The sequence below is a fragment of the Lupinus angustifolius genome, chromosome LG20, assembly GCF_001865875.1.
Source record: "Lupinus angustifolius cultivar Tanjil chromosome LG20, LupAngTanjil_v1.0, whole genome shotgun sequence".
Lineage (NCBI taxonomy): Eukaryota > Viridiplantae > Streptophyta > Magnoliopsida > Fabales > Fabaceae > Lupinus > Lupinus angustifolius.
The window spans coordinates 363,106-385,016 of record NC_032028.1 but is presented as its reverse complement, the minus strand read 5'-3'; the positions used below and the strand labels follow the sequence as shown (position 1 = coordinate 385,016).

The window sequence follows — 21,911 nt, the reverse complement described above, 5'->3', positions numbered from 1 at the left end:
TTAAAATATTAATCTCAATTTTTTATAATTTAACTTTTTAAATAAATGAAGTTTTCTTATTAATTTAAGACATTAAGTAAGACATGAACTACTTTACAATCTTGGTACCACAATAAATAGAATAAAAAAATAAATTTTTTTTGTTATTGAATATTTTAACATTACTTTGTGGCAACTTGCAAGTGTTAGAGGCACTGTAATTATTTTTTGACATGGAATCATACATAATCTTAAACCATTCTTCAGTGTTACACAATACTATAATCATCATCATCATCATCCATTTTTTTCAACTTTCAATCCTTATCTCTCAGCACTCTGAATCCACAAAATTTCCCTGAGAAAATGACAGAACCTGAGGAAGAAAATCCTTTGGATTTTGATCTAGAAATGGAAAATCCATGGCCTTTAGATAACATGGCCACGTCACCTTTTGTGTTCTCCACTTCCACTTCTTCTCCTGTATGGGTTTTTTCTGATGTGGAAGATGATAGCTTTGTAAAGGTTGCACCTTCACCCTTCTCTGATTGCTACAAGATCTCTTGTATGTTTTCCTTCCTTCCATTTTTCTATTTTTTTATTAATTTTCATCAATCTTTTGAACTTTCTTTATTACCTAGCTGCTTTAACTTGAATTGATTCAAAATAAACTTGCTTTCTCATGTTTTGAAGATGTTATGTTGTTTATAATTGATTTTTGCAATGAATTCTTTATATTTACTGAATTTTCTTTTCCATATTTCTAACTTGAAGTTTTTGCCTTTTTGGAGAGTTTTCTATGTAAGTTCATGACTTTAAATCACATCTTTGTACTCCTTCTAGTGGTGTTCTAAGTTCTAACAGGATAATATTTGCAAGCCTGAATTTGTTTGCTTTCTTGGGCTTTTACCTATTGCAAGTAGATGCTACTTTTTTGGTGATTGTTGAAGTATTTATAAGGTTTGCTAGTTGTAGATATATTGTAATTTGAGATCAAAGGTATTGGTAGCTCAACTTTAGAGTTTGCATAGTATATTTTTATTACTTTTTGCTGGAAGCTGCATTGCTTTTGACCAAAGCTACTATTTTCAGGTGATTCAAATTCAATTGCTGAAAAGCCGGAGGAGAATGATGACAGCAACAAACTTTTGCCACCCCTTGTGGCTATGCCACCATTAGAAAATGTGGACTGGTATTATGTAGTCAAGGAAAAGATGACACAAGCACTTCGCTACTTCAAACAATTGACTGAACAGAATGTTCTGGCTCAGGTTTGGGCACCCGTGAGGAATGGCAATTGTTATGTGCTTACAACTGCTGGTCAACCCTTTGTTCTTGATCCACATAGTAATGGTCTCAATCAGTATAGAACGGTTTCCTTGATGTACATGTTTCCCGTGGATGGGGAGAATGATGGATCCCCGGGGCTTCCTGGTCGTGTTTTTCAGAAGAAATTACCCGAATGGTCTCCTGATGTTCAGTATTATTCTAGTAAAGAATATCCGCGCCGTGATTATGCTCAACATTACAATGTTCGTGGAACCTTGGCTTTGCCTGTGTTTGAACCTTCACTGCATTCATGTGTTGGTGTAGTGGAGTTGATAATGACTTCACAAAAGATTAACTATGCTCCTGAGGTTGATAAAATCTGCAAATCCCTTGAGGTTGGGTTTCTTTCAACTTTGCTATTTATACCTAGTTTTATGCTTTGCTCATGTTTGGTGAGTACCATGTGATGATTCTAAATTATAAAATATCAAGATTAATTCATATAAACATAATCCTCATTGAGATCATGTTAGAACTTTTATATAATCATAAAACACTTAGATTTTTCCTCACTCACCCGTTGTCAGTTTCCTTGCAGGCAGTAAATTTGAGGAGTTCGGAAATTCTGGAGCATCCATACATTCAGGTAATTTTAACTATCATACATGATGCGTCCCAATCCGGTGTATTTTATGAAAGCTAGATATTGCTGTTGTTGTATATCTTACCCCTCTATTCTCACAGATATAACTTGGCAATGCTTGTTAAACCAGATTTGTAATGAAGGCCGCCAGAATGCATTAGCAGAGATCTTGGAGATATTGACAGCGGTGTGTGAAACTCATAATTTACCTCTGGCCCAAACATGGGTTCCATGTAAGCATCGTAGTGTTTTGGCCAATGGCGGTGGTCTAAAGAAAGTTTGTTCTAGTTTTGATGGTAGTTGCATGGGCCAAGTTTGCATGTCTACAACTGATGTTGCATCCTACATCATAGATCCTCATTTATGGGGTTTCCGTGAGGCCTGTGTTGAGCATCACTTACAACAAGGTCAAGGGGTTGCTGGGAGGGCATTTTTATCCCACAACATGTGCTTCTGCAGTAACATTACCCAATTCTGCAAAACTGATTACCCCTTAGTTCATTATGCTCTCATGTTTGGGTTAACAAGTTGCTTTGCAATTTGTTTACGAAGCTCTCATAGTGAAGAGGATGATTATGTGTTAGAGTTTTTTATGCCTCCTAGGATCACTGACTTTCATGAACAAAAGACACTGTTGGGGTCCATATTGAGAACAATGAAACAACATTTTCAGAGTCTTAAGATTGCTGCTGGTGTTGAACTTGAGGAGAATGGTTCGATTGAAATTATAGAAGCAACAAATGAAGGAGTTCATTTCACACTTGAGTCAATCCCAATTGATCGATCCACTAAATCACCTCTTATACCTGATTACGCCCCAAATATAGTGGAGGAAATTCCAGAAGATCCATCAGAACAGCAAATAATGATGTACTGTAATGACATAAATGACGGAGAAGATTTTGGTGATAATGCACGGGGAAGCATTGATCAGATGTCCTTGTTAAAGACTAAAACCATAAAGAAACCTTCAGAGAGGAAACGTGGAAAAACTGAGAAATCAATTAGTCTTGAAGTTCTGCAACGTTATTTCGCTGGGAGTCTTAAAGATGCTGCAAAGAGCCTTGGTGGTAAGTTCTTATTCCTGGAATATAGTGATTAGCAATACTTTTGTTTGTCATCTCTATGAATCTGCTGCTAGGTGAAAACATATAATTTCTAAGAATACACATGTGTGTTATCCTTGTTGTGCATTTTACTCTAGCACAACGAACTCTCATCTGGAAAGATATAATTGTCAATGAATACATCTGTTAATACAAGTTCCTTCAACGAAGGAAAAGGGAAAGAAAGTAGTAGCTCAAACATATTGTTCTAAAATATGCTATTGTTGTACAGTTTGCCCTACTACAATGAAGCGCATATGTAGGCAGCATGGGATATCCCGTTGGCCATCTCGAAAGATCAACAAGGTCAACCGTACCCTGTCCAAGCTCAAGCGTGTTATTGAATCTGTCCACAGTGCTGAAGGAGCGTTCGACTTGAATTCTCTCAGCACAAGTCCACTTCCAGATGTTGTTGGTTCCTTTCCTGAGCCTTTTACTCCAAACAAGTTCAGCCAGCAAGCCATATTATGCACCAGGCCATCAGAACCACAAATGAAACAAAATGAATTCGATACTCTTAAAATATCAGAAAGAAGCAGACAGGATGTGATGGAAGATCAATTGCTAGGAACGATACAGAGTCTTGAGAAAGTGATTAATGATAGAGGTGACCCAAAAAGGACGGTAACTAAGAGTAGCTCAAGTGAAGATAGCACAAATCCTACTTCACATGGTTCATGTCATTTTAGTCCCCCAAATGAAAGTCCTCCTGTTAAAGATATATTATTTGCATCAAACAATGAGCAAGGTGTGGCGCTAAGGGAATTGCCAGAGTTGGCATTCCAGCCAACTAATACACTGAACTTCCCAAGTGATTACCCAATTCCCAACATCGCACCAGCCGAACTTCAACAACAACCATTTCGAGAAATGCTAATAGAGGATGCTGGTAGTTCCGAGGACTTCAGAAATTTATGTCCTTCAATAACAGATGCTATTTTGGAGGATCTGATTCCAGAAGCGTGTGGTACTAATCTGCCATGTTCTGATTTGGCTCCAAGGCAAAGCTTGCATACTCTTAATAATGCAGTAACACCTGCAGATAGGAAAGAAATCAAGAATGTGACTATTAAGGCAACATATAAACAATATATCATAAGGTTCCGGGTCTCTTTGACTTGTAGCATTGTGGATTTAAGAGAAGAAGTTGCGAAAAGATTGAAACTAGAGGTCGGTACGTTTGATATCAAGTATCTGGATGATGATAATGAATGGGTTTTGATAGCCTGTGATGCAGACATGCAGGAGTGCATGGATGTTTCATCATCTGGAAGCAACATAGTCAGAGTTTTGGTGCATGATTTAATATCCAATCTTGGAAGTTCCCATGAAAGAGGGGGGGAGTAAGAAGTGATTGTATATAGGTCAAGTTTGTACTCAATTACTTAGGTACTTTTTGGCCTTAGGATAATAGAGAGAAAATTAATTTTGATACATATTTGCTGAAGTTGTAAGAAACTGACTATCAGATTAAAGGATTTCCATTTCTTAAATCATTGGTATTACCATATTGCTAATGAAATTTGTAATTAATTGTTCAGAGCACCCTTATCAAATGTGCCACTAAACATAGTTTAGAAAAGATTTAGTTACTTTGATGCAAAAATTGACATAAGAAAACCAAACAAAATGTGTTCTTTCAGATATTGGATACCACTTTTTGGTAAATGGTAGTTTTGTACTTGATGATGGTGTTAACAAATAATTTAAGGAACTTCTAAGCAGCGATGTTTTCTCAGGTTGATGCATATTTTAAGGCTTTGCTAACCAACCCAAATGTGCAGAGCATTTCTTAAAAATTAATGAATTTAGCAGACTACGAGCTTAACTACTTTAATTTTCTAATATTCTTTAGATTAAGCTATGATTAGCAAATGGTTGCTTAGTTTATAGTGATGTCAACAAAAAAATTAGAACTAATGATTTTGAAATCGATCATATAAAACTAAACCAGGCACCCAAATAAAGCATTTATCCTTCATAAATTCTTCAAATGAGCGGAGATCCACTTACTCCATCATAGTCATCAATTCTATTAACATCTAATGGTTTAAATCCCTAGAATTGAGGGTTTAGGATGAGGAGTAAGTTTGGGGTAAGTGAATTCCTCCTCTCTTCACCCAATGCTGTTGCTTGTATATAGCATCAACATACAAATTTTAGAAGTACTATTGGATCAACATGACTTGAGTATTTTTCAGATGTTTCAATTCCACTAGTTAGACCTTAAAACATGAGGTTTTTGGATGCATGGAAAGTCCTTTCCATTCCCATTATAATTTTAGCTGGAATGACATTACACATTCAATTCCATTATATTCTATCACATCCATCCAAAAAGATCAAGACACTGTTTGTTCAAAAAATATGTGATTATATTTTTTTTACCAATTAGTCTATTCAACCTACGCACCATTCATTACAGACCAACCAACCACACATCTGGCTGGGAATGCAGGATCAATAACAATGCTATATATATAAGCAGAGGACAATGGCAGATGCAATGTTAGCTTGAAAAAGAAATTAACTCAAGTTTCTGGTATAATATAAAGCACAATAAACTGAACAACTTCCACAAATCATGTTCCAGAATAATAAAACATTTCTAAAGGCAAAAACCATGACACCATGTCCATCAAAACATTGATTTGCCCGATGACAGTAGAACAAATTATATAAATAATGTTTACTTCTTCTTGTCACCGGCTCCACCACCAGCCCTGCACACATTTAAGAAAGCAACATAAGCAACAATCACCACTAAGTCTATATTCAAGAATGCAAACCAAATTAATACATCATGTATGGTATGCATAATATTGAGAAAAGAACATGGACCAACCTAATCTTGCGAAGAACACTGGACATCTCCTCACGCTTTCTCTTTGCACGCTTGTGGGTTCCAAGCTTTCTCTTTGCCACTTTCAGAGCCCTCTTATCCTTTCCAACCTTCAGCAACTCAGTGATACGCTTTTCATAAGGTGCAAAACCAGCAACTTCGCGAATAAGGTTCTTGACGAAGTGCACCCTCTTGCTTGTTTTCTGTGAATCAACATATTTTTTAGGACCACAGTAAAATAAGCGAATCCTAATGGCTTCAGATATACAAGTACTATTAGTTCTATGGTGGATGGATGGTTTACCCATCCACTGTTTACCTCCTGCTATTATTATCTTTCATTATCAAATATCAATACATCTTAAAAAAGATTATACATCAGAAATACTTCAAAGAAAATCAACCAAATGTTGTTTTATTAGGGCTAAAGATGGTAGCAACATAAATATTTTGTTTTCTGAAGAAAATACAGTCTATGACGGGCAAGAGGGAGGGTCAATGAGTTTCCAAGAAATGGGCTTAGTTGACAGCAAAAGAACTGCCGGGTGCAAACAACAAAAGGGTTCAAAACTTGGGTGAATAGAGTGACTCCATCATGAAAAGTTAGGTTTTGTACTTTGAGTGTTTGAACCATGGTTCTCCAACAACAGTCAAGCCATGATATAACATCCTACAAAAACAAACTACAAATTCCCCCACACCACAAGAAAGTGATATACTAAGCAATTTATGGTACCAACAAGGATATGTATCACTTGTAAAGCAATCAAATATCACTGTTGTGACACCTGTCCCTTTTTTCTATGTTGATTATGTATAAAGATACGCCAATATTGATAAAGCTATATGCATAATCATCTAGTAAAAGCAACATAGAGTTGTAAAACTCAAATAGGTACTTGATGATCTAGTGATACAATTACAGTCAAAAACTACAAAATTGGAAATACAAATGTACAATAAAAGATAGCTGCATTATGATCTAATTAAAAGAAAAACAAAAATTATACTTGTATCATCAAGAAAAGAGTACTAAGAATGTTAATATTACATAGAGATTTACTATAACATAATAATGGATTTAAAAAATGAAAATTACCCCTTTGCGATCTGAAGGGCGTGGAGGTAATTCCCTTTTGGTAACAACATGACCTTTGTTCAGTCCAACAAAAAGACCCGTACTTGGCTGTTTTGGAGCCATTTCCCTAACACATAACAAAAAAACACAGTTCATAAATTCTTCATGGTTTACGCAATAAGAATGAACTAATAGAAAAAATCAATAGTAAATAAGAGAGGGAGAAAAACATGAAAAGGAAGATGCATTTTACCTCTGCTATTCGGAGCTTGCTGAACCCTAAAACAGGAGGGAAGAGAAGAAGTTAGGGTTTTTATGAGATGATAGAAGCAGCTTCACCAAAATTGGGTCATGGATCTACTTTGAAGATGGTAATTAGGTTTGGCCCAAACAACCCACATCAAAGTAATATACAAGTCCAACATTTTTTAATCATAATTATTTTTGTTTTATTTTAATTATATTTTATTTTCTTTATTGCAAACTAGAGATCAATGCCAACGGACGTTGGTTCAAATGGTACATGTTTGATTCCCCTTAAGCAAGGTCTTGGTTTTGAGTTTTGTGGATGGAAAAAATGTTCGACGGGAGAGTTAGCCTCACGTACGTGTGGATGTTCCAAGCTCGGACAGGATTGCCTCAAGTACGAGAATACCTGTGGGGAAAGCAAAAAAACTAGAGATCAATAGCCAGTAAGATTGGTCTAAGACCTCGCTAGATTCTCAAGATGACTAAAATGTCTAGACTTTGATTCTTGTAAACAACACTTGTTGGGAGGAATAATCACGAATTTCGAAAGACATTAGTTTCTTATTCAAAAGGGTGAGAGGATTAGTACCAAAAAAAATAAAGATGAATATGTACCCAAAGAAAACTAAAGAACAATGATTATTTTTTTGAACTTCAATTTTTTGATATAATGAATAATATTCTTCACGTTATGATTAATAAATTATGTTGAAAGTAACATACTTACTAGAAATATGAACATGAGCTATGCGGTAAAAACTCAAAATATTTTTATTATAGATACTCTTTTGAAAATGTCTTATTAAGCTAGATTAAAATTGTTATGAAATTATTTTCTAGGACATTTAATCTTGAATCATATTTGATCACTTCAACTTAACTTTCTTCTTATGAACAAAATAAGTTAAACTAAACCTAAATACTAAATAAACATAATTTTAGATCATTTTAATATTTCTCTTAATTAACTACTTCAAAATTGAAGTACACACTATATTTACTCTATTTGTTTTGTAGCCAATAGCAAAGTTAAAACAGATAAAGTGTAAAAAGTGAGGGAATTATTCCTTTTGTAATGAATCTCTTGCAAATGTCTTGTGAGACAACTTCATTAACCACGTGATCTCAAATCACATTCCATTACATGAAGGTGATTTTGTGAACACGTTAAATTCATATACTTGAGAAGAAGTATGAACATGAGTCACGTTATACACAAGTTTAGCTTAAGAGTTCCCTAACAATAATAACTGCCACTATCATCAACAACTATTTAATCACAAAACCACTTCCTCTGGAACATGAACCACACTGTTTTTATTATAATGTCTCAACATTTACTTCACCATATCATCTTCACCCACCTCTGCATTCAAAACAAATAAAAAATTGAAAATTTTACACTCCTTTCTTCTTTATTTCAATTCTGCACTATATGTTATATAAGTTTATCAGAAGCTCCTTAGAGGTTGTTTAGGACTATGAAAACCTATGTCACTATCAACTCTTCTTTATCCAACCAAAGTTTCTTTTTTTGCTGCTTTGGTGTTCTGGGTTTTTAGATAACCATTGAAATTTGGTACTGGGTATCTTTCCTTTTTCCCTTTACTTCATTGTTGCTTGCTCATAACTAGTGTCATATAAGTCTTACCTCTAGTTTCCTTGTTCATCAATGTTGTGTGGTGTGCCTATTGTTGTTGAGTGTGTGTACTGTCTCGGTTGTGCTAGTTGGGCATGGAAAAGATGTCTTTGTTCTGGAAGCCATGACAGTGAAACTTGGGGCAATGCCAATGCAGAAGAATTTGAGCCTGTCCCTCGCTTTTGTCGCTATATACTAGCTGTGTATGAAGATGATATTCGAAACCCGCAATGGGAACCCCCTGGAGGATATGGAATCAACACTGATTGGTTAATAATCAAAAGGACATACAAAGATACACAAGGGAGAGCCCCACCATACTTACTCTATCTTGATCATGATCATGCTGATATAGTTTTTGCTATTAGGGGTCTGAATATGACTAGGGAGAGTGACTATGCGGTTCTGTTGGATAATAGTTTGGGGAAGAGAAAGTTTGATGGAGGGTATGTTCACAATGGCCTTTTGAAAGCAGCTGGATGGGTTTTGGATTCTGAATGTGAAATTTTGAGGGAATTGGTTGAGAAGCATCCCAACTATACTCTCACTTTTGTTGGACATTCACTTGGATCGGGTGTAGCAGCTATGTTGAGCATGTTGGTGGTTCAGAATCGAGCGAAACTCGGAAATATTGAGAGGAAGAGGGTGAGGTGCTATGCTATTGCACCCACTAGGTGCATGTCGCTTAATTTGGCAGTCAGATATGCAGATGTGATCAACTCTGTTGTGCTTCAGGTGAATTATCAGATTCTTATTTGTTCATGTCAACAATCCTTAAAATCAATCACCCTTTAAAGCAAAAAGCTTGCTTTATGAATAATTCCTTGTACTTTATTCACAATGAATCTTCTACTTGATCAGGATGACTTCTTGCCAAGGACATCCACTCCATTGGAAGATATATTCGAGTCTATTTTCTGGTATGTCTTAAGACCCTTTATAATTATAGCTCCCTTATTCATCATGCTTGTTATTAGAGGCTATAGTATATTCTATTATAGCTATGCACATTTTGCCTTGTTAAGTGGATGCTATTTGCAACAAGCTGAGATGTTCACAGATAGCAGAAATGAATGTAATTGTATGTATGAAGTCATTTTCTTGTGTTGTCAGTTTGCCATGCTTATTGTGCTTAAGGTGCATGAGGGATACATGTATACCCGAAGAGGAGATGCTGAAAGATCGAAGGAGACTCTATGCACCCGGTCGCCTTTATCACATTGTTGAGAGAAAGCCTTTCAGGTAATGGCCAAGGATTTCAGTGTTAGTTTTTATGTTTGGCATATGTTTGGCATATGTTTATTCTAAACAACTTTGGTATGCAGAATGGGAAGGTTTCCCCCAGTTGTGAGAACAGCAGTACCAGTAGATGGAAGGTTTGAGCATATAGTCCTTTCATGTAATGCTACATCTGATCACGCCATCATTCGGATACACAAAGAATCACAAAAGGCTCTGCAAGTAAGATATAAGTTCTCAACTTCTCATAAATCTACAAATATTCATTGTAGTTGTAGATAACTATGGAATCATGTTTCACTAATTTGGTATATTGTTTCTGCCAAGTGCAGCTGATGCATGAGAAGGATAAAAGTAGCATGGAAATCCCTGCAAAACAAACAATGGAGCGAGAAGAAACTTTAAGTAGACACTATCATGAATACAAAGCAGCATTACAAAGGGCAAAGACATTAGAGGTTCCACATGCTTATACACTACCATCACAATATGGAACTTTTCATGATGAAGGAGAAGAGACTCCAACAATATCTCAGGCTAAGTCTCATTCTTTTGGTTCACCTCATAAGAGTACAATGGATGAAACATGGGATCAATTAATTGAAAGATGTTTTCATAAGGATGAGCATGGTCACATGCTGCTCGAATAAATATATGATAAATAAAAGGATAAAAATGTCATTATATATTGTCGTTTATATGTTATTGTGTAGTACTTGTCCCTGCCTTCCTGATGTTGCTTAGGAAATAATTATTATGTAGTTTTAGCAAGGGTGAGGACATAAATTATAGTCATGGAAAAATTCCTTAAGTCTTTGGTGATTTTTGTTGTTGATTATGTTCCATGGCTTTGAGTATTGGTTAATTCATAATACTTGGGCTACTATACTACTCTTTGCATGTTTAATGAAAGATAAAACATCTCTTTGTAGTATTTATTTATCATGTTTATTTATATTTTAACACCTATGATATGTTTATTATTTCAAATTACATTATGTTAATCATGTATCTAAAATTTGTTTCATATAATTTCCACCATATGACTTTAATCTCAGCACCCCTTGCAATAAAATCCTGGTTGAGTCCAAGAGTGATAGGCAGTGCAAAGGAGTTTGGATGTGAGCATTTTTGTACTTACATATAGGGATAAAATTGTCATATTTTTACACCTTAAGGATAAAAATGACAAATCAAATTATATTTTTCTCTTGTTTTGATGTACTTGTCCCTCTTTTGATAAAGAGGATCTCAATTCAGTGCAAAGATACCAACCAGGACACTCTTGATGCTTTAAAAGCTCCCATATATGTATATATATATTCAGATATGTTCCTTTGATCGTGCTTGCAACCTTCAGAAACGAGTTATTGTTAGAGATTTTGAATATTCTGTATTCTTTTTTATATGAATATGATTGTAATAACTAGAGTTACAACTGAATCATTTGATTTATTCTGCAAGACGAATATTATGGTGGATGCAGTGCAATAGTCAACTCTTTTTGTTTCTGGATTAGAATGAGGTTAGTTAATAAGTCTTATTTATTAATGAAATTTTAATTTTCTTTTTCTTTTCACTCAAATTAGTTGATTGAATAATGGTATTTTTAAAATAAATTTATTTAATATAAATAAAAATCACCCAGTAAATAGGACATATAAACAAAAAACTATAAAACATTTTATAAAAAGTATAGAAGGATATACTCTGTAATTTGATTTATGTTGAATAAGATTTTGCCACTAAATAGAAGCCAATGTATCATATAAATATTTTGATTTGCAATTGATATAAAATATTTTATAATATTACACCAATAAAAATGGTATTGGATCTAACTATCTAACTTAGCTATTTATATTTTTAAAAGGAGTTTCATGCTTAAAATCTTAAAGCAATATTTTAAAAAATATATTTTTACCTATAAATATAATGAGAATATGGCTTTTTAACATGTGATTATTATGTCAGCATGGGAATGTCTGAATAGTTCAAAATCTGTGTACTAACAGTGTAAAGTTTTGTACACTATCAGTATATCATCCATTATTGATTTGTATTACTTTTGTTTGAGAGCCAATATTGATTAATAAATTAATGATGGATAATTGATTGGCAATATAAAAAACATTTACACATTCAGTGTATACATATTAAATTCATGTCGGAAAACATGATCTAATATAAAATGTATGTTGATGGAATATATCATTCTTGTTGACTTGTTGTTTGAGATTCCCTATAAATATTTGCTTGATAAAGATTTTTTATTTCAAATTATATTTTAAATTATGTCTAATAAAAATATATCATATGGATTAAAAAAATTAAAATTTTATTATGTTTTCTTTAATATTAAAATTTTAATATTTTTTCTTTAACACTTGAGACACACTTTAAGACAATATATCATTATCCCCAACTAGCTACTCTAGTTGTGAGTCACCATCCCTTACACATTCACTACTCTTGGCCCAAACAATATGACACACCACCACTCTAATTTCTTAGGACACTCTATAAATAGAAAGTGGGTCTCATTGTATTAGATGCATTTTTCTAAACTCAATTCAAACTCATAATGATGATACCTACATTGCAAGTCTTGTCTTATATGAAAAAATTCAGTGCTAACCCAACATAAATTTGTGTCCCATGTTTAAATTTTAAATTGACTAGCGTGTCGACCGGCACTTTGTGCCTGTCGACCCGCATTCTTATTGCAATATATAAACTTAAAGAAAAATGTTGATTTAAGAAGATAAAAATCATTATATGATTATTAGATATTAGTATTGTGTGAAAGTTTTTATTAGTTATTAAGGAGAGAGGTTAAAAAAGATAAAAATGGAACATTAAAATTATGCCATGCATGATGGTTACCATTTGTTTTGGCTTTATTAATAGTATAGATATAGATTATAGTATTAGACAAAAAAACGTAAGAATCATAATTTGTCTAATAATAGTAAACCAAAAAGATAGAACTTTGTACAATACAGAATCTCGTGTTGTCTCTTACACAAACCACACCATAAAGAATAGTGTTCACAACAATGTTCACATGACTCATGACTCAATCATGTATTTGTAAGATCATTCTCATTTCTCTGAAAAATGTAGAATGAATTATTTTTGTTTAAAAGGAGAAAAATCATGTAAAAAAAATAAGATATTGTAGCAGACACGTTGGAGGAACATCCCTACAACACAGCGGTTGGCGTCTTTTTATGCTAAAACTATGAGTCGTGATTTCACGTGCTACACGAGCGCCTGACATGACCATGTAACGTTCGTTACATAATAAATGTTCATTAAATTATTATTTTTTTGAACTAGAACTCCTTCCATATTGGGGATGATAGAAGTATGGTAGAGTTTTTCGTATCCAAACCTGTAATATTTGTGGGTACTTGTGTGAGTATTTGCGAGTATCCAACGAGTTTTTAATTTTAATTATACATTTATATAACTTGTAATAATTAATATGTAAAAATAATTGTTAAGTGATATTTATATAATAAATTATGATTATATTCAAATATGTGTAATTTATTATGAAATAATAATAAAGTATGTGATATAATCTTAAAAAAATAATAAATATATAAAAATTTAACTAAAAACTAAATATATAAATTTGCAGGATACCTATGGGGCTAGTATCACAAAATTGGCTTTCATCCATAAACTATTATTGCGGATACCTGTTGCGGGTATTTCTACGGATACTCATGGGTCGGGTTTTTTGCCATCCCTATTCCATACTAGATATGAAGAAGGTTAATTAAAAACTAAATATTAAGGGACCATATTTGTTATTCTATAAAGTATGTTATTCTATTATCATTGTTTGTGATTTGTTGAAAAATTATATGTAAATTAAAATATAATAATTAAACATTTTTATGACCAATAAAAAACAATGACACATGAAGTGGATAAAATATCTCACCCATATATTGTTGTGGTACTTTTGAATCTAAACCAAGCCTCTGCCAAATTAAATATAATGTACCCTTGTTACAATATTATATATGCAAATACTTTATAAATTACATATATGCATATATTATATATCATGAAAATGTCATAGAATCAACCCCATATAAAATTTATGTACACACTATAATAATATCCTAAATAACTAGCAAAACTAATAAAAATATAATTAAAAATATAAAATTATATCGAATAGAAATCTTCTTACCACCATTCCTCTATCTCTATATTAAACCAACATTAATAGTTTGCTAACCAATAAAATTATGCCCAATAGTTTTTTTTATCATATATCAAAAAACAATAACACCTATTCCCTCAACTATATCATTAGCCAAATTGTTACAAAAATAACAAAATATATTTTCTACTACAAAATGTATCATTAAATAACAATATACAAAAAAAAAGTCATTAATAATGATACGACATGTTAAACTATCTAACCTAGCTTAGTCTTCAATATTATTATTATCGTGATTTAGTTTTTGAATCCGAACCTAAAATGGGGACGTACGTGTCTAACCGAGAATAAGCATAGAGTGGCACTCAACCCTGTGTTGAGCTTATAAAATCGGAAACAATAATTCCTTCATGTGTTTTGTGAAGTTATTGTTTGTTTCACCCTACAACTGCACTGCACTGTTTTCGCTTTCTCTCCCGATTCTCAGATACTCTTTCCAACTTCGTTTCGTACGTCTTCTACTCTCCTTCTCTCATATCATATCATGAAAATATGAGTTTAACTATGTGACCTAATTGTGCCAGATCGTGTTTACTCTTATTGTGTTTGCCTCATTCAATTGCAATTTAATTCATTAACTTATGTTTATCGAGGGTTTATTAATGGAGATTGAATAATCTTATGAACTTGGACTCTTTACATTTCATTTTCTATTTCACAACGTCTTCATCTAGATGTCTATTCTCGGTTTTATTTTAGAAATTTACCTGCATTTGCCATAGATCACATTGTTATGAATATATGGATTATATATTTGTTCCTTCCTCTTCAATTATGTTTTGATGTTTTCTATTAACTGTGTAACATATCTATTATTTTATACTTTGTGCAGTAGAGTCTTATAAAGTTGCTTGTTAAGATTGTCATGGAAACAGAGGACATCAATGATTCTTTAGATACTGTAATTGGAAAAGAATCAATTCTTTCCTTCCCTAGGGCTGATGACAACCCGATACAGTGGATTCAATTACTGCATGCTTTAGATCAGCAAGGTATAACAATTACTCTCTATCTTTGCAGGATTTACTTTGAAAAGCATTTTGGCAATATCGATTTGTATGTATGAGTTGGGCCTTTATTGGGGTAAGTAGTGTACTGGGATTTAGGCATGTGATTATGTGTTGGCGTTTTTTTACGGTTACCTCCAAAAAAAAGTCGGCAATTTAAAATCTCTATGACTATCAATGCCTTCATGCTGGCCTATTCAAGTAACAAAGTTATATGTAAAATGCATAATAGGTAGTTTTCGTGCTGGTTAGAGGGACATCTAATTCTAAACCCATATATATATATAACCTTTTACTCTTTTGAAAGAACTTCCAGGTCTGCCTTTCTTCTCTCCTGTGAAGATTCGGTTGCAGAAGTGCGACAAGTGTTCTCGAGAGTTTTGCTCTCCCATTAACTATAGAAGACACATACGTGTACATCATCGGTTGAAAAAACATGACAAGGTTATCTTTACATCTTATAAATATAAGCAAATATCTACAGCATTTTTGTTCTTAGCTTATATTTTTGTCCCTGGTGTATTTTCTTGTTTAGTTGTTTTCCAAGTCTTCCTCAAATTTGCCTAATGTTGCTTATATGTTGTAGGACTCCAAAATAAATAGGGATCTTTTAGGAGCATATTGGGATAAGGTAACCTTTCATCATTGTGAACTTTGCTTCTATGAACAATACATCATTACAACTTGTTTTAAAGTACTCGTTTTTCATAATTTTTCTAGCTTTCTGTAGAAGAGGCAATGGAACTTGTGTCATTCAGGAATGTGATGCTGGAGGTAAATCCTCTTTGCCCCCTTACATGCCTAGTTTCCCCCCCTTCAAAACTAAGTTATTTTAATTTTATCTGGCTTTCATTCTTATCGAAACGATATGCAAAATATATATTATTAGGCTTTGATCGAAAGAGATGAAAATGGGGGCAGTTGACTAACACGTGTCTCACATCCACATCTTCACATTCTAACCTTAGTTAATGCAAGCCTTGGTTAGTTTGCCATATTTAAGGCTTTGGAGACTTGAATCGCTTTCATAAATATGCTCTTTAAAAAATATATATACTTCCACAAATATACCTTTTGTCTTCATGCTCCTTAATTTATATTAATAGCACGCTATAGCGCCGCAATTGCACTGTAGTGGTCCCTGGGCGACTTGTAGCATTGCACTTCTGAGTAGCATGGACTGCAGCCAAATCACAGCCGTCTCGCAGCTGCGGCACCAACAACGTGAGAAAAAACCCCGATTTTTATCTCCGTATTCAGCCCCATCTCCATCCCTTCTGTCACTCTTCTGATCAGCCACGTGTTTTCAGGCAAATCCCAACACCAATAGGTTTTCCAGTCATGCTCACTTTTTCTGGACAAATCCTACCGTGAGTTGTCAGCTCTGTTTCGATGGTAGCTTCTTGAAGGAGAGCCCTCCTCCCTTTCAATCATGATGGCATGGTCATATTTGGACATTTTTTTAATAAATATTTTATTTCTGAATGGAAAAGTTATTCCATAACAAACAAAAGAACATCAACGTCCTTTAATTTTAGTCGTTCACGTCAAGGTAGTCAAAATTAGGTCTAATGTAAGATTGGCAGGGGTAGACAACACGTAAAACGTGTGATCGTTAACACAAATCGCAATATCCTACCAAACATTCAAAAACATATTTAAACAAACACATATGCATATAAAATAACATAAAGAAAAAATAACCTATAAACATGAGAAATGCTAATAAATATAAAACTGAACCTGTGGGTGTGTACATAATTTTCCCATTTCTCGATCATGATTCATGTCCCCGATCCCCAGGAAGAGGGACAATAGAGTTAGCAACACCAATAGCCCCATCTGGAGCCATTTTTGCTGGCGAACATGACTCCTTTGGTTTCTCTTCTTTTCAGTTCTTACCTTTTCCACCTTTTTACTTTACTAATTAATTTAAGTGTCTTGTTTTTCTCATTTTTAATGCTTTCCAGGAAACTCCAGGGTCTTCGATTTTAATTGCTCTGACAAATGTTGTTAAAAATCATATATTTTCTCCTCTACCACAGTATTATCTGAGGGCTGGTTCTGCTCTTCTGGTAAGAAGATTATGACTTTACTTATCAATTATTCATTCTGGTTAGGCTTTTGCTACCTTTGATTTGTAAACTCTGTATATCCATATTGTTCACAGGATATTATTGAATCTAGGCCTTCCAGTTTTCCTATATCTTCCAAAGAGTTGTTCAGTATTCTTGACGATTCCAGTGAGAAAACGTTTTTATGTGGGACAGCAATGTCAATGCAAAGATATGTTTTTGATGGAGAAGCAGGAAAGATTGGTCTTGAGCCAAAAAACCTAGTTGCTTGTACAAGTTTCTTGCTTGAGCAGAAATTGGTAATTGTTTCTCCTTACATCAAAATCTGCTCTGTTTAATTATACCTTCTCTTCTTCCCACTCCCTCTCATGTGGTGCATTTGGTCTTTAGCATCAAAATAAGTGTTTCTTACACAATGACTTAAAAGGCCGTCCATTGTTTACCCAGATATACCTGAAATGCAGATAAATCTTGCATAATCATTAAATTATCAATCAGCGGCATTGGATTGATCATTTGTTATTCTATAGTTTTTGCTGGGTTTCCCTCTTGTTTGTGAAAGTTTGGGGTTGTGGCTGATGTTATTTTATGGTATCTGTAATTTAGGTTTATTTTTGTTTGATTAATTGAACCTTAGCATATAACTGACAACATATTATTAACAGTTAGAGTTTAGTTTGGATCTAGAGTTCATTAACTGTTCCAAACGTTCTATTGGACCTTGGCATAATTTTGTTTGTTGTTACATAGGGCGTCTAAGGATTTAAAGCCATGTAGGGGCCTTCATCTAATAGCTTAAGATTAACAGTGGTCATTAACAAAAACCTTATTTTGCCTAAATGTATTATCTATTCATAGGTGCCACTAGCTATAAATGAAACAATCATTAGATAAGAGTTCCTTTCTATTTTTATTGGTGATGAGAAAGGATCAGGTCTCATGTTCACTCTACTCTTGGAAAGTATCTAAAAGAGTGGTTTAGAATTACACTCAATAGTCAATTTTTCTATTTTGGTTTGAGAGTTTGCAAATGTAGACGTGTACATAGAGACCAATTCCGCAATCAAATTACTCCAGCACCTACCAGAGTTGCCAGTGGTACGGAAGTTCATGGCATATCCTGCATGTATGCGTACAAACCTCAGACCTGATTTTATTGTGGTTAACCCAAAAAGCATGGTTCTCTAAACTAATTCTTACTATTCCTACTCATGATGACATATCAATTTCCTTTCACATAGGCGAAGGCATGGCTTGCTGACAAGGATGCTGAAGCATTGAGGTGCCAGAAGTTGCTGATGGAAGAGGAAGATGCTGCTCAGAGAAGGTACGTGTAGGGCTACTTCTTCCCACTCCTTACCTTTTTCTTATGACTTTTTATATCAAGTCTTGTTGATCAGCCCTGAGTTATTTTTGATGTTCACTTCAATTTTTAGGTTATTGAGGAATGGCAAATATTTCAATGATTTATCGGGTTGCGTTTGAGAAATACAATTGAGACAGTCTTGAATTTTTTTCTTTGTTTCTCTTTTATAAAGTTTGTCTTGCTTATATTTTAGTGCTTGGTTTTTATCATAATCAACCATTGATCCAATGCAGCTATGAAAACAAAAAGCAAGAGAACATAGTAGTAGTTTGGCTCAGAAGCCTTCATGTCATAAGATAAACAAATCCCCAAATAATAAGCAAGCATCTGATTGTAAGAATGTACGGGTTTTCAAATTTTCATCAAACAGCACAACTTCATAATACAAAAATTGTAACTTAGTTATTTAAAAAAAATAACTGAGTTTACCTGCTTACTAGTTTTATGAGTACTTAGAGAATATACTTAAAGTTAAGATATAATGCCTGAGCAATGATTTCCATTTTATTTTTCTTTGATTTCATCTTAATTTCTCATGACTGATGTAACTTCTGATGTTATACTCTAAATAAACTATGTTCATTTAGCAGAGGCAAAATGTAGTTTCTTGTAAACTAGTTGTCAAGTGTTAATTCTCATGTTGGCTGAGTATGAGTAAAAAACCATTTATAATGACTTGTACAACCTTTCCCTATGAATTAGCTTTTGATATGGAATTAGGTTCAGTTATTCTAATGTTAGTTATGTATGGATGATTGGGCTCTTTATTTAATTATATTCCCTCTATTTATAGGCAAGCTCGGATTTTGGAGAAGAAACACAAGAAAAAGGTTAAACAAAAAGAACAGAAGGCGAGGGGACGATTTGTAGCTGAGACAGAAATTAAACAGAACAATAGAAGCACAGTAGAGGCTGTATCACCAGCAGAAGCCTCTATGGATGCACGTGACTTTGAAGCACATAATCCAGATACAATTGTGAGTCATGCTCCTTCACCAGACGTAACTATTCACTGCACAGAGACTACTGAAGTTGTAGATGGGGGTCCACAGTCAAGGAGTGATTGTGTTAGTTATCCAAATATTGAGCAACAGAGGTCACAAGGACATAATCATCAGCGCATGATAGTTGCCAGACGGCATGAGCTGCCAAAATCTCAAAGGGGTTTATCCAATGATTTGCATGCAAGCCAGAATTCTCATACTCCAAAGCTCGAAGTCATTCAGAAAAGTGGTACCCTCCATGAACAAAAGGAATCTCCTATTGTTACAGGTAGTAAAGTATGGAGTAGAAAGCCTAAACCCGAAATTGGTAGAGTGATGTCAGACGCCAGGCTGCAGAAAGAACCAGAGCAAGGTAAGAATCATGAAGTTGTGATAGGATCCATATCTATTCCCCTTGGCAATTGCAGCCAATCAGAAGGTAATCTCGTGGCGTCTCATGCGGACTGCATGGTAGAGAATCTTTCCAAGCAGAATAGTGCTCAGGAGAAGTCAATGAAAACGGATTCCTCCCAGAGTGGCAACCCAGTTAAGCTTTGGAGGCCAGTTAGCCAGCATGGGACCAAAGATTCAACGGCACTTCAAAGTGGTGGGACTGAAGCTGATGCAGTTTATGGAAAAGATGATCAAACTTTGTCAGGTCAAAGTAGTTTAAGGTTGTGTAATATAGATGGTAGTTATATTGGTTCTAGGAACAACCTCTCCTATCTCGGGGCTAAAGTAGATCGACAAAACTTCCAGTTACCCAGTCATGCTGCAAAAGCCTTTCTTGCACAAAGTAAGCTTAACCACTTATTACATTATTGCTGTTCTTCTATTCTACTGCACTGGTTGTGTGGTTATATGCTTGGTTCAGTTGGTTGGTCTTTAATCTCCAGAAAACAATTCTCTTGCAGGATGGAAAGAGGCTCTCTCATCAAACCATGTGAAATTGGTTCTTTACGATGATTCGGAACCCCCTGGATGCCCTGAGGTGCAAGATTGACAGATGTAGCAGTCTTTCAAGTGCAGAGAACCCCCTACCTGCAATGGCCATAGTTACTAAATCCAAACCCAGAATGAAGTACCAAAACAAAAGGCAGCTACCTAGTAGAAAGGAACAAAGGCAAAATTGGATTTTATATTATTCAGATATGCACATTGCATAGTTTGACTTGTGCCCAATTAGTATCTTAGCATAGGTTGAAGTTTTTATTTTTATTTTGACAGATAACAGAGTTTCAAGTTTTTTTTAATAGACAGCAGAGGTTCAAGTTTTATCAATGGTTCCTGTCAGAAAATTGAAGGTAGGTTTTGCCGGAAATTCTTTTTATATTCCATATTTTTCCTTATATCTATATCATAGGAGATTAGGTAGTAAGTTTTTTTCCATGGGCCATTATTTCCAAATTTGTGTAATAAACTTGTTTAACTATTTTAAAAGGGCACCTTTTTATGTTAACCAAGATTTTTCCCCTCTCCCTCTTTTTGGTATAATTTTCCGAAATTATTTGTAAAGATCCCAATTTCATGCTTTATCATTTTCGGGCTCTAATGCCTCTGCAGTTTATTGTAGCTTGTTAAGGTCTTTAATCTGGTCGATTTTGATATATGCATGAAAAGGCACAAAGTAAATCAATAGAACATGGTAAAGGAAACAAAATACATCACTCAACAATTTACTAAGGTAAAGTTGAAGCATAACCTGAAGAACATTACCTTTGTTTGGAAGAGTATAGTTAAGAGAAGACAAAAAAAGAGTGAGAGATAAGTTGAAATTTGGTTGAGACACGAGAAAGAAGCGAGAGAGGAAAAAGTGGGTGATCCCATAAAATTTGTTTCTCTACGAGAGAAAGTAAGAAAAGAAAGAAAAACTTTACACAGAACAACGATTATCTCAAATAATGTCTCAAATCACATCACCGACAAATGAAAATATATCATGTCAATTAAAAAATAAATATTTAATATTTTTCTGTTTTACTGTTAATATCTTTGATCCAGAATATTGTTTGAGATACCTTTTGGGACAACAAATGTTTTTATACTTAATACAATATGTGTAGAATATTATGTGATAATTTACCTCTTAATTTTACATCTCCTTTTTATTTAATTCATAATTATTGTTATATTTATTGATTTATAATTATAAGAGTTTAATATGTGAGTGTAAAAAAAAATATACAG

At 34.0% G+C, this 21,911-nt stretch overlaps 3 protein-coding genes and 1 pseudogene across 3 annotated transcripts; 3 read left to right on the top strand and 1 right to left on the bottom strand.

The window, feature by feature from the left end:
- Positions 184-4,537, top strand: LOC109336463 (protein NLP6-like). Its single transcript, XM_019573077.1, has 5 exons — positions 184-544; positions 1,072-1,643; positions 1,847-1,894; positions 2,022-2,961; positions 3,230-4,537. The coding sequence occupies exons 1-5, from the start codon at positions 346-348 to the stop codon at positions 4,342-4,344; spliced, it is 2,874 nt and encodes a 957-aa protein (XP_019428622.1). The 5' UTR covers positions 184-345; the 3' UTR covers positions 4,345-4,537.
- On the bottom strand, positions 5,494-7,283 carry LOC109335935 (60S ribosomal protein L36-3-like). Its single transcript, XM_019572211.1, has 4 exons — positions 7,171-7,283; positions 6,939-7,044; positions 5,843-6,042; positions 5,494-5,720 (listed from the first exon to the last, which is right to left on the bottom strand). The coding sequence occupies exons 2-4, from the start codon at positions 7,038-7,040 to the stop codon at positions 5,687-5,689; spliced, it is 336 nt and encodes a 111-aa protein (XP_019427756.1). The 5' UTR covers positions 7,041-7,044; positions 7,171-7,283; the 3' UTR covers positions 5,494-5,686.
- On the top strand, positions 8,623-10,694 carry LOC109335932. Its single transcript, XM_019572209.1, has 5 exons — positions 8,623-9,540; positions 9,667-9,725; positions 9,919-10,047; positions 10,131-10,266; positions 10,377-10,694. The coding sequence occupies exons 1-5, from the start codon at positions 8,839-8,841 to the stop codon at positions 10,692-10,694; spliced, it is 1,344 nt and encodes a 447-aa protein (XP_019427754.1). The 5' UTR covers positions 8,623-8,838.
- LOC109335931 lies at positions 14,636-21,183 on the top strand (annotated as a pseudogene).